Consider the following 12,102-nt stretch of genomic DNA (forward strand, 5'->3'; position numbering starts at 1 on the left):
ATGGAATCCTCTAGTGATGCACTCCCTTCCTAAACAACACCCGCTGCCCAAGTTGAACCCACTACCTAATCTAAACCTGTTGCCACTTCAATTAATGTTGAGGCACTTCCACCTAAACCTAATGATAAAGCCAAGGTGAGTGAGATAACTGCTGATTGTGGTAATAATAGGAAAAAGTCTATTGCTTGGGATCATTTTGAAAAAATAAAGATTGGTAAGGATCAATATAAGGCTGTTCGCCATTATTGCCAAAAAACTTATCAAGATGGGATATCAATAAAGATTGGTACTACTAATTTATTGAATCATATGTCAAACCGTGTTAAGAACCCTAATAGAGATGCACTTAATGGACAACAAACCTTAGCATTTGAACCCAAAATGAATAGGGAGGAAGGGTTTCAGCTTGTAGCAACAACCTTTACTGTTGAGACTTCTAGGAAGACACTTGCTGAAATGACTATAATAGATGAGTTACCTTTTAGGTTTGTTGAAGGGTATGGGTTTCAAAGATATTCAACTACCTTACAACCTAAGTTGCAAATTAGGGATATCCCATCTCGTCAAATTGTAGCTAGGGATTGACATTTATGGTGCTGAGAGAGAGAAACTAAGGGAAGTCTTGAAAGGTCGTAGGGTGTGCCTTACTACAGACACATGAACTAGTATTCAAAATCTGAATTATATGCCCTTAACATGTCATTTTAATTATGATGATTGGAACTTCCATAAGAGAATTCTAAATTTTTGTCAAGTTGAAGACCATTGGGGGGAGACTATAGGCAGAAAGATTGAGATGTGTTTGCATGAGTGGGATGTTGATGACATATTCACCTTAACAGTGGATAATGCTTCCTCTAATGGTGTTACCGTTAAATTTTTACAAACAGTAACTAAAGATTGGAAGGGGACTGTTTTAGAACATGAGTTCTTGTATATGAAGTGTTGTGCACATATCTTAAATCTAATTGTGGGTAATGGTTTGAAAGAAATTGATGCAACTATTGCTAGGGTGCGTGAAGCGGTGAGGTATGTGAAGTCCTCACCAAATAGAAATCAAACTTTTAGGAGTTTTATGGAGAGATTAGATATTGAATCCATGTGTTAACTAAGTCTAGACATACCTACTAGGTGGAACTCTACCTACCTCATGTTAGATACTGCTGAAAAATTTGAGAAAGTGTTCTTAAGAATGGGCTTTGAGGATGATAGCTATTCTTCATACTTTATGAACAAGGAAAATAGTGGTGGTTTGGGATCTCCTTGTGGGGCCGATTTTCAAAATTGTAGGACATTTGTGAGTTTCTTGAAACTGTTTTACAATGCAACAAAGAAGTTCTCGGGTTCTTTGTATGTTACTTCAAATACCTTCTTTAATGAGATGTTTGTGATTCAAGAGAATATTTCTCATTTAATTAAATCTCAAAATAATCTCTTGAAAAATATGGCAACTAAAATGGAAGCTAACTTTGAAAAGTATTGGGGAAAAGGGGATAAAATTAATCATCTTTTGTATGTGGCTGTGGTTCTTGATCCAAGAAAGAAAATGAAGTTTTTGAAGTTTTCTTTTTCTGAAATTTATGGGTATAAAGTGGTTGATGAGATGGTTGATTTGGTGAGGAAGACTATGGGTAGGTTGTATGATTATTACTCTTGTGTTGATTCACCAAATGTGGCAGTACCAAGTGAGAGTGAGAGGAAACACATAAAAGGTGATACAATTGGTTGTACTGATCCATATGTGATGGTAAATTCTCGATATGAGTGTTTTTTAGAGGCTGAGAAGTCTATAGGGTGTAGCAATGAGATTGAAAAATATTTGGTTGAAAATTGTGAGAGTAGAAGGGATGTGAAAATTGAGATTTTAGGGTGGTGGAAAGTAAATTCAGATAGGTACCAAGTGCTGTCCAAAATGGCCAGGGATGTGCTGGCTGTATTTGTTTCCACAGTTGCTTCTGAATCGGCATTTAGTACCGAAGGGCGCATACTCGATCCTTTTCGAAGTTCACTCTCTCCTCTCATGGTTCAAAATCTGGTTTGTGCTCAAAACTGGTTGCAAGCCTATGTCCCAATTTCTTTTTGTAAGTCAAAGGATGAGATGGAGGTCTTAGAGGATGAATTTCATGACTTAGGTAATATGTTTAACTTTCAAACTTCTTGTCTATGAAGTGTTATTAAATGTGTCATATACTTAAGCAAAATTTAATCTATTGCCTCAATTTTTTCTTTTCTAGTTTTGAATCAAGCAACAATAGCAGCAAGTTCTAGTTCTTGCTCAAGCAAAGTTGAGACCCGTACCACAGTTAGTATTGACATATGATCACTGACCAGGTATGTTTCTTCCCTTGTAATTTTTGTTGATATTGGTCATTCTGTAGTTTTTGTTCTTTGTCTTTATATATATTTGATAAATATCTTTTCCCCTTGTATTGTAGGAGGAAGGAATGTCACATTTTGTATAGGAGGTAGTTTTTTGGATATATTTTGGGAGCTTTTTTGGACAGATGTATAGCTTTTCTTTATGCATGAACTCTTGCTTATAGGAAGGAAAATTTAGCATCTATGTAGGCTTTCCTTTCTATAAGTTATGGACTTGTTCACTATATACGATAGAGTAGTTCTTTATTGCATTAGGAAAGCTATTTTTTGGAAATACTTATAGTATTTCATAATTGTAACTAATTATATATACTACTGGGAATATTGCCTACTGTCTTGGTGTTTACAGCCTTACAGACTTATGCAATAACTGCCTTCTTTGCTGCCTCTATGGCTTACTATATATATATATATATATATTTATATATGGAATTATGAAGATGCTCTAGTATTTGTAGCAATGCTTGCTGCTGTGTGGTTTTGGAATATTACTCGATGTGTGGAATAGTTGGCAAGTTTAATGTGTTTAGATTGACTTTTAGATGCTTGAATTTTCTTGAGGCAATTTTGAGGTACTGCCCAATGCCCATGCCTTTAGGTTTAGGCAATTTGGAAAATATTTGTTGTAATGTGTGAATGATTAACAGGTGGTAGAAAAAATGGTATTTTGAAGTTTTTATTTGTTTGATTAATGCCTAGGTTTACATGCTATTGATGTTTAACATGTGGTAAAAAGTTGGTATTTTGTGTGTTTTTATTTGTTGGCTATTGTGCCCAGGTATTACTCTGTATTTTTTTTTTGTTCCCAAATTTCTATATGTGTGCTCTAGGAAGTATAAATTTGGATTGATATATGTTCAAGCAGAGCTTGAAGGCCTATTTTAAAGGGTACTGGCCCATTTTAAAAGAAATGATGTAAAAAAGAGGCCCAATCTGATATGTCAAAATTTAAAAAGCCCAATAATATTGGCCAAAAAGTCCCAAAAAAAATAAAATAAAAATAAAGTTGTAAATACACTTTTAGTCCCTACATTTTGCACTTTTTCCATTTTTGGTCCCTACATTTTGATTTTTCCACTTTTAGTCCCTAATTCAGGGGTTGTGTTTTTACAAAGAACTGCAGCATTCTTTTGGATAAGAGTATCAAATATGTGCCAAATCTTATGTCTTTAAGTAAAATTGAATGTTCTGAGGATGAAGAAAGGATGCGAGTAATGGTGGAGTTTGCTACAGTGTTTATGGTGGAAAAGCCACGTGGCTGGGATGGGCTATGCCATGATGTAATTCTGGGCTTTAATATATATATTTTTTAAGTGCACTATCAGCCACGTTAGATTTTACCGTTAGTGGGTAATGGAAATGACCAAAATGATAGGCGTTAATTGAATTAGGGACTAAAAATAAAAAAAAATCAAAATGTAGGGACTAAAATGAAAAAAGAGTAAAATATAAGGACTAAAAATGCATTTACGCCAAAATTAAATCTATGAAAATCTACAAACTTGGCCCAATGTGGTCCAAACCCGCCAAACCGTTGAATCCGACCCGCTCCAACTAATGACCTGACTTGGCGAATCCGACCCGTATTTTGGGTGAGTGTGGGTCGATTTTCTAGTGACTTGATCCAACCGGGTCGAGTGCGGGTTAGGCCCAAATTTGGGCCGACCCGACCCTTGGACAGCCTTGACTATCCATTTTATACCATCCAAGACTCATTTTCAGGTTTTATTTTTATTATTTTTAGTTTTTACTTTTTAATTTTATAAACTTTGACGAGAAGTTTATTTTTGATCTATGAAGGAGTTGTGCCGAGACTATAAATATTGCTTGATTTTCAAGCCGATAATCTCAATTAGTTTGATTTTGATTGTTTACATAACTTTCACACTATTCATTTGATTTTGATTGATGATCACTCGAGTCAAATCAAATTGGATTAGCTTTCCAATTATAGAAGATTGACTGAATCAGACACTTCTTAAAATGCATAAAATATTATTAAGTGACCATGAGGAAAACCTGCATTTTGTATTAAAAAAAATTAGTTTAAAGAAATGTTATGTTTATAACATATTTAATGTGATAAGTTGTTACAGATTGTTATTGGTGAGGTAAAAAAATAATTTCAATAATAGATTCAAATTAGAACTAATAACAATTAATCACCAATAGTTCGTTGTAAAAATATTCTTAAAATATTTATTAATCACTTCCGGTTAGTTTATTACTTGATCGAAACTTGTTTGGGCAAAGTACCTTTTGGGGTTAAATTGTACTGCCGACACTCGTGAGTCTTGGCTAATTACGGATTTCCCACCTAATGGTGGGGACAAGATTAGTGTCACTTCGTGGATGCTTATCTCATTATGAAAAAAAAAATTACGGTTTCATAGTGAGGAAAAAAAAAAATACAATATGTGTATAATTAATATATAAAAGAATCGAAAGGGACATCAAGAATACCAAATAGGACAGCACCAAACGACTTTACAAAAGTCTTAAGCAAAGTAGCTCTTCATGACATGTTTCATTTCCTTTCTCTTTGTCTTGTTTCCCTCACTTTTAATATTTATTTATTTATTTCAATTATGCACCCTATACTTGTGGTCCACTTGTGACCGCCGGCAAATTAGTTAAACTTTCAATGCTAAGAAATGGTTGATTGCACTTTTCGCAAACTAGTTGAACTTTTATTCTAAGAAACAGATTGCTGGATTTAAATTTAAAAAAAAAAAAAAAAACCGATAGTACAATTGAAAAGGGTATTTGAACAACGATTCTCCTAATCAAAAAGCAAGTTATGTTATTGAGTTATACAAAACTCTTAGCAAAATGAATTTATGTAAGAGTTTGCATTTAATTCACCAATCTAGTGAACCTAGTCCATTCAAAGTTCAAACCCAATGTGACGTTTTGGATTAATTTTTGGTGGATTGATTGATTGCATTATGTTTATTATCATTATTATTGAAAAAAGCTTTGGTATTGCGCACTTTTGGTGCGATGGTCACTCTATAAGTATAAATGCTTGTGGGGTGTGGGGGCAAGGGTCAGGGTTTAAGTCTTCAAGAGGGAGGTTTACACACATATACACTTAGATTAGGTTAGAGTAGAATTCTATTTTGTATAAAAAAAGAAAAAGAAAAAAGCTTTGGTTGGTCTAGTTTAACTAGGAAGAAAATTCAATATGACTAATCCAACCTAATCCATGCAATTAATTATTCAAAATATATATGTATTTTAAATTTGGATCTTGGGACTTGGTTTAACTTTGACAAAAAATTTGGAAAATTCATTAAACCCATTGCATGACAACTTAAACTATTACACTTATACATTTTATATCACATGACCTATTTAATAATCATGTAACTTGTCTGGATGATTTGATGAGTTATGTGGTCAATTAAAGCACATGGTTGATTTTATGAGCTGCCATGTAATCGATTGGAAGAAATCTCTTCAATTTTTTTTTTTTTTTTTGAGAAAGAAATTCCTTCAGCTTGTTTTGAAAAAAAACGTTGTTGGTTTAAATTTGTTATTTTTATTTATTTTGGTACTTTAAGACTTAGTTTTGGTGAAATTGGAAAATCATTTTTGATGTAATGATATTGGAATATTAAACCTAATTATTGCAAATTACAATAATTATTGATAATGAGTTTAAGTAATTGAATAAAAAAACTATTTTTTTTTTTTCATTATCAAGCCATAACCCAAACTCAACGGGTTGCATTAGAATTATCTTAAATTTAGTTAAATAATTGAAGCTTTCTTAATCCAAAGAGATCGAATTAATTGATTGAAAAATACTTCGAACTTAACCTAACAAATTAACAATTGACTCATACATATCCTATCATATTTGTTTGGACCTCGAATGTCCCCACTCAACATTGTCACTAACTTCCAGGGAGATGCATTTCGGGGAAAATGATACAAAATAAAACAAAAGGAAAAGAAAAAAAAAAAAAAGGAAAAAGGAAAAGTCGAAGTTACGCATTTAAAATTAAAATTATCATTATCATTATTGGCATATACGCACACTTCAAAAGGTAGGCCACCCAGTTCAATATGGTCCACGACCAAACCCATAAATTCATATGTGCCACGTGGATGACAGCATGTCAATGGCATAAGCATGAGATGTGATGATGGATGACCTTATATTATCTAATAAATCCAATAACCCAAAAATAAAACCTTCGCCGCATATGTACACAACTATTTATACATTCAATTTTATGTAGTGTGTGTTTTTCAAATAAAAATTTATACATTCAATTTTATAATTTATTGACTTGTACGATTGTGAGTAGTTAACGACTCAATATACGTAAAGCGATAAGTTACACAAGATAAAAAATTGTCCTATAAATCAACAAATTATGAAATTATGTATGTGATTTGGTTGTATACTTGTATTTGATTTGGAAAAAAAGAAAAAAGAAATAAAAAGAAAGTCTAATAAGAAAATAGTGAATGAAGTTGAGCCTGACTCGCTCTCTACTCTTTAGCTCCCTCATACACCTACAAATCCCGTTACTTGAAAAGCATGTATCACGTTATCTATTATACCGTTACCCCGCCGCCTTGAAGAGCCACTCTCTATTTTTAATCAAAATTTAAAGTCAAAATGCCCCTCAAAACTATTCCCCAATATATATATCATATATGACTCGTGCTGACAACAACCACCTTCTATATCACGTCAGTGTCTTTCATCTTCTCCTTCTCTATGATCTCTTTGCATTGCACTATATATAAGTATCACAAATAGTCTAATACCATAGCCAAAACAAACATTAACACCATTCTATCATTAGTAGTATTGATATTAGTACTAGCTAGCTTGAAGTGTATAGTACTACTAGTACTAGTAATGGCAGAGAACAATGTTAACCTACCACCTGGTTTTCGGTTTTATCCCACAGATGAAGAGCTTGTAGTTCATTTCCTTCACCGTAAGGCAACTCTCTTACCTTGCCACCCGGACATCATTCCCGATCTCGATCTTTATCCTCATGATCCATGGGAACTTGATGGTACTAAATTTTGTTATCTATGTTTTGTTATCTTGTTGTTGAATTCTAACATGTAAGTGTAAGCACTTAAATAGAAACAATTTGGTTGATATTTCTAACATGAACTTTTTGTATCTTTGTAGGCAAAGCTTTGGCCGAAGGTAACAAGTGGTACTTCTATAGTAGGAAGGCACAAAATAGTAATAGGATTACGAGTAATGGTTATTGGAAGCCGATGGGCACTGAGGAACCGGTGATGAATAGCAATGGCAAGAAGGTTGGAATCAAGAAACATCTCGTCTTTTACGTCGGGGAAGCACCGTCGAGCGTCGAGACTAATTGGATAATGCATGAATATCGTCTCTCAGAAACTAGTTCCTCTAGTAGATCATCCAAAAGAAGAGGGCATCCAAAAATGGTTAAGTAAACAAGTACTACCTTAGCTTTTATTAAATATATAATTCAACTATATATAAAAGAAGAGGGCATCCACCACCAGCTATGAATGCCTTGTATCAAGATTCTCTTATGATATAAATAGATGAATGCTTCAGTTTCAATATATATATATATATATATATATATATATATATATATATATAATTCAACTTTTTTTTTTATGTGAACAAGTATGGGAAAGAAGAAATATTAAAGGGATTGCTTACTTAACTTGTTCTTCTAAATTTTTCCAGGACTATAGTAAATGGGTAATATGCCGAGTTTATGAACGAGATGAAGATGGGGATGGGACAGAGCTCTCATGCTTGGACGAAGTTTACTTATCATTAGATGATCTTGATGAGATTAGTTTTCCAAATTAAGATCCCATAACTATGATGCAAGTGGTCCGTTATAAAGCTTAATTTGTCCAAATGTACAATTCTTCATATTGCTAATTGGTAAAATGATGTAGCTAAAATTGCTAAATACCATTTGCACTACGAGCTAGTGTCATTTTGTAATTGTAATGTCACCCAAGAAATAGAAGAAGAAGGTTCTTAATCTCAGCCAGTACCCGTTTTGTTGTTCAAGGTCGAACAACCTTTAATCCACAACTTTTTTAATTTGCAGGTTAGTACTAAACTGTAAATTAAGAGTAAGTTACTCGAGCTTCAACACTAGATAATTATTCAGACAATTCTAATACTTTGAATCAACAATGGAAAAACCTAGCACAAATAAATTAAATATAGCCATTTGCCTCGATTTTGGCTCACCTAAAATTTTTATTTGAGATTCATAGTAAAATTTACCAAGAATCTAAAAGTTGACTCATATCACACCCTATAAAATTAGTGTTGTATATATAGATATATACAAGGATAGGTTGCAATAATGATGATGTTTGAGTTTGAAAAATATTATTTCATAAAGTTGTTAAAGTAAAATTCAAGTTTTGAAATTTTCTAAGTGAAAATTTGAAGTTAAGCATTTTCGATTGGTCGAAACTTTGGCTCGATCGATCGAAATGGTAAAGAAAAAATCCCAGAGTTTCTAGATGACTCGATCGCTGCTCGATTCCTATTCGATTGATCGAAAAGAGCACTTGATCTATCGAAAGTAATTTTCGACCAATCGAAAGTCGAATATCAGGATTTTTCTGCAGAATTTTCTGGTGACTGTTTAGTGTGTTTGAAAAGGTTTCAAGCCTTGTGAACGGTTTTATTAAACATTTTAACTTTCCATACGTGTCTTTTGATGAAACATAACCCTATGGGTATATATAGAGGCTTATGTTCATTTAAAAAAATAGTAAGTCAAAGAGAAACACAAGAAATCCTGTAGTCATTCTCCAGAATTGTTATATGTAGAACCTAACATCTTGATTGTATCCTAGGGACAAATTTACGATAATCCTTTAGCAACATAAGTGTGAAAGGCAAATATTGTTTAACGAAAACGATATTATGGTTCCAAGTTATCTATTTTTTGTTTGTCTTTTGTATTAACCTTCTTTTTCTATTATTACTTTGTATAATATTCCTAACAATCTTAGTCAATATTTTCTACAATGGAAGGAACAAGTGATGTTTTTGTGTTGAAGATGTTGAATCATGAGTTGGTGAAATTGGATCGCTTTGATGGAACCAATTTCGACTGATGGAAAGATAAGATGAAATTCCTACTTACTACACTTAAACTTTTTTATGTCTTGGACCTGAATTTGATGCCTTTTCCTACTGCAAGTTATGAAGACACTGATGAGATAAAGGCACAAAGAAAGAAACGGGATAAAGGTGAATTGATAATATCTCAGTTTTAGATCAAGTACGAAAATGATATTGTGCATCTAACATCTAAGTTATCTATTTTTTGTTTGTCTTTTGTGTTAAATATTTTCTGTGTGTGTGTGTGTGTTTTTTTTTTTTTTTGCTTGGTAAATGCGGGGGCTTGAACTCCCAAGTTATAAGTTACTTACATAACTGGGTACCAACTCGCCTAGAAGTGGCGGTGGTAAATATTTTGTGTTAATTATTCTTAATAGTCTTAATAGGATATATATATATATATATATAGAAAGAGTTATTGCTACCTTTCTTGCTTTTAAGAGGTGGTTAAGGGAGTAACTTTTTCAAACAAAAGGATTTCCTAAGCCTTTTGAAAGTTACCATGGTTTTTTTTTTTTTTTTTGTCAAATCCGAGCTCTTCATCATGACATGAAGATTGATATATCAAATCAAACAAAAAACTTCAAAAAAAGAAAAAGAAAAGTAGAAAACTAAATCTAGAATCATATTTGGAATACACCTCTTGTACCTCAAGAATCAAACTCTAAGCAAAAAATGTCCCAATAATACATGCTCATTTTTCTTTTGTCGTGTGTCAGAGTTGACCTCCATTAATTGCACGGAAAATCGATTTTCCACAACAGAACAGAGCTGTACTGTATTTGTATGCCCCTTCTTGTTTTTGGGGGTTGCCACGTGCAGAGATTATTGAAAGAGGAATGGAAGTGGAGCCCGGTGAGCACCGTAGTAATATTTGCATTGAGCATCTTTAGTTCTTTTTAGCTTTTTCTTGCTATATCATAGTTGTTGACTTGTTGTGTCATAAACCCAAAGAACAATTTTATTTTATTTTATTTTTTATGGGTGCCTGCTTAGGGAAGCAACGAGTCACACATGATGCAAGCATCCACATTCCACACACGTTAAAAATGGCTACATGAGTAATATTCTATAGCCAAACCATTCGAGACCATCCATCATGCAACTGCTTTCCTTCATTCGTATCCTTTCCTCCTTTTTTAATCTTATGGACATATATTGATCCATGCTAGTTGAAAAGAATTGTGGGTGCACAATGTAGCCATGTGATAATAATTTTTTTACTAGTATATTAATAAAACTTAATTACAAGTTTTTGGCATTTATATTAAGTCGTATAGAAATTTCTGTCTATTTTAATATAAGAACTTATATTTTTATTTATTTATTTTATATGCTTATTTTTTTAAATACCTCATATTAGATTATTTATTTTGCACTACATTATATTAAAATATCAATTTTCTTAAATTTTTAAAGTGTTTTTCTTTCTTTACACACAACTACCATCCACTTTCTTCCTTTATCTTTGAAATACATAAAGAAAGAATAAAAATTAAATGCAAAATGAATCGTGCTAGTCTAAATTTACATGATTATTGTAACAAACTTGTAAATTTGCACAATTATACATTGACGGATGTGGATCATTTTTAGGCAAAATTATGCAAATTTTACATATATTTCTATTATATTTCCACTGATGTGAATGCTCTCAATGCCTTTAATTAGATCAAATTTGACTTCTCAATTGGCTTAAAAAAAGTTTGATTCCACAATTAAGTCATTTTCAACGTACAAGAGCCTTGTAGCTTAATTGACAACTCCTCGTACACAAAGTGCTTAAGGGGTCTAAGGAGGAAATAATAATTAGATTATTGGAACATTTTAATAATAAAATGTAATTTTAATAATTTAATTGAATAATAGATTAAAGTGCATTCTTTATCGTTAATGTTTGGGATTGTTTTTTATTTTAGCCTTTAGTATTTGGTTTGTTTTCTAAAGGGCCCTGCTACACATTCTTATTAGTAGTCTCGTCTATATGTGCCAAATAGGTCTTGACAAGTCACTAATATAATACCAGATGTCACAATAAGCATGTCACCCATATACTTGGACAAGAAGAAAAAAAAACGTTATATCAATTGTTGGCATCAAGGAATAAAGTTAGAAAGTTCCATTTCTAATTAGGGATAAAAAACTCAACATGAAATTAAAAGTATGGCATAAACACCCCATTTTGCATCCATATTTTAATCCTGAAAGATGATAGAATGATCATTTTATGTACCCAAAAACTATGGTCATATTTTAGTCGTTAACTCATTCATCACATGTCATGAAAACGATCTTAAGGTTTCAACAATCACAACAATACGTTCAGTTTCCAAATTGGACGATCAGATAGAAAGATATTGTGGACACAACGGGGGGAGTTGTCACCTAGTTTTTACAATGATCTGGGAACCATATATATAGCGTCTTCTCGAGGAATGACCTTTTTAATCTTACTACCAAAGATATGGGTTATGAGTTTAGGTACGATCTTGGGAAAGTGTTAGGCACCCAAAACCACCCAACCCTATGGTTGGCTTCCTCTCATTGTGTCTCATGTTTTAACCCTATTAATGGCACACTCAATATTGCAT

At 32.6% G+C, this 12,102-nt stretch overlaps 1 protein-coding gene and 1 pseudogene across 2 annotated transcripts; both read left to right on the forward strand.

The window, feature by feature from the left end:
* Positions 1-2,320, forward strand: LOC142616413 (zinc finger BED domain-containing protein RICESLEEPER 1-like; annotated as a pseudogene).
* A 4,864-nt stretch (positions 2,321-7,184) lies between these two features.
* LOC142617953 (NAC domain-containing protein 104-like) lies at positions 7,185-8,405 on the forward strand. Of its 2 annotated transcripts, none has more exons than XM_075790926.1 (3): positions 7,185-7,424; positions 7,547-7,826; positions 8,096-8,405. In XM_075790926.1, exons 1-3 carry the CDS (start codon positions 7,262-7,264, stop codon positions 8,112-8,114), a joined length of 462 nt encoding a protein of 153 aa, XP_075647041.1. In that variant the 5' UTR covers positions 7,185-7,261; the 3' UTR covers positions 8,115-8,405. The 2 variants fall into 2 exon arrangements, with proteins under 2 accessions (XP_075647041.1, XP_075647040.1); XM_075790925.1 differs by having other exon boundaries at positions 7,547-7,821.
* The last annotated feature ends 3,697 nt before the right edge of the window (positions 8,406-12,102 follow it).

This window comes from Castanea sativa, chromosome 11, assembly GCF_040712315.1.
Source record: "Castanea sativa cultivar Marrone di Chiusa Pesio chromosome 11, ASM4071231v1".
Lineage (NCBI taxonomy): Eukaryota > Viridiplantae > Streptophyta > Magnoliopsida > Fagales > Fagaceae > Castanea > Castanea sativa.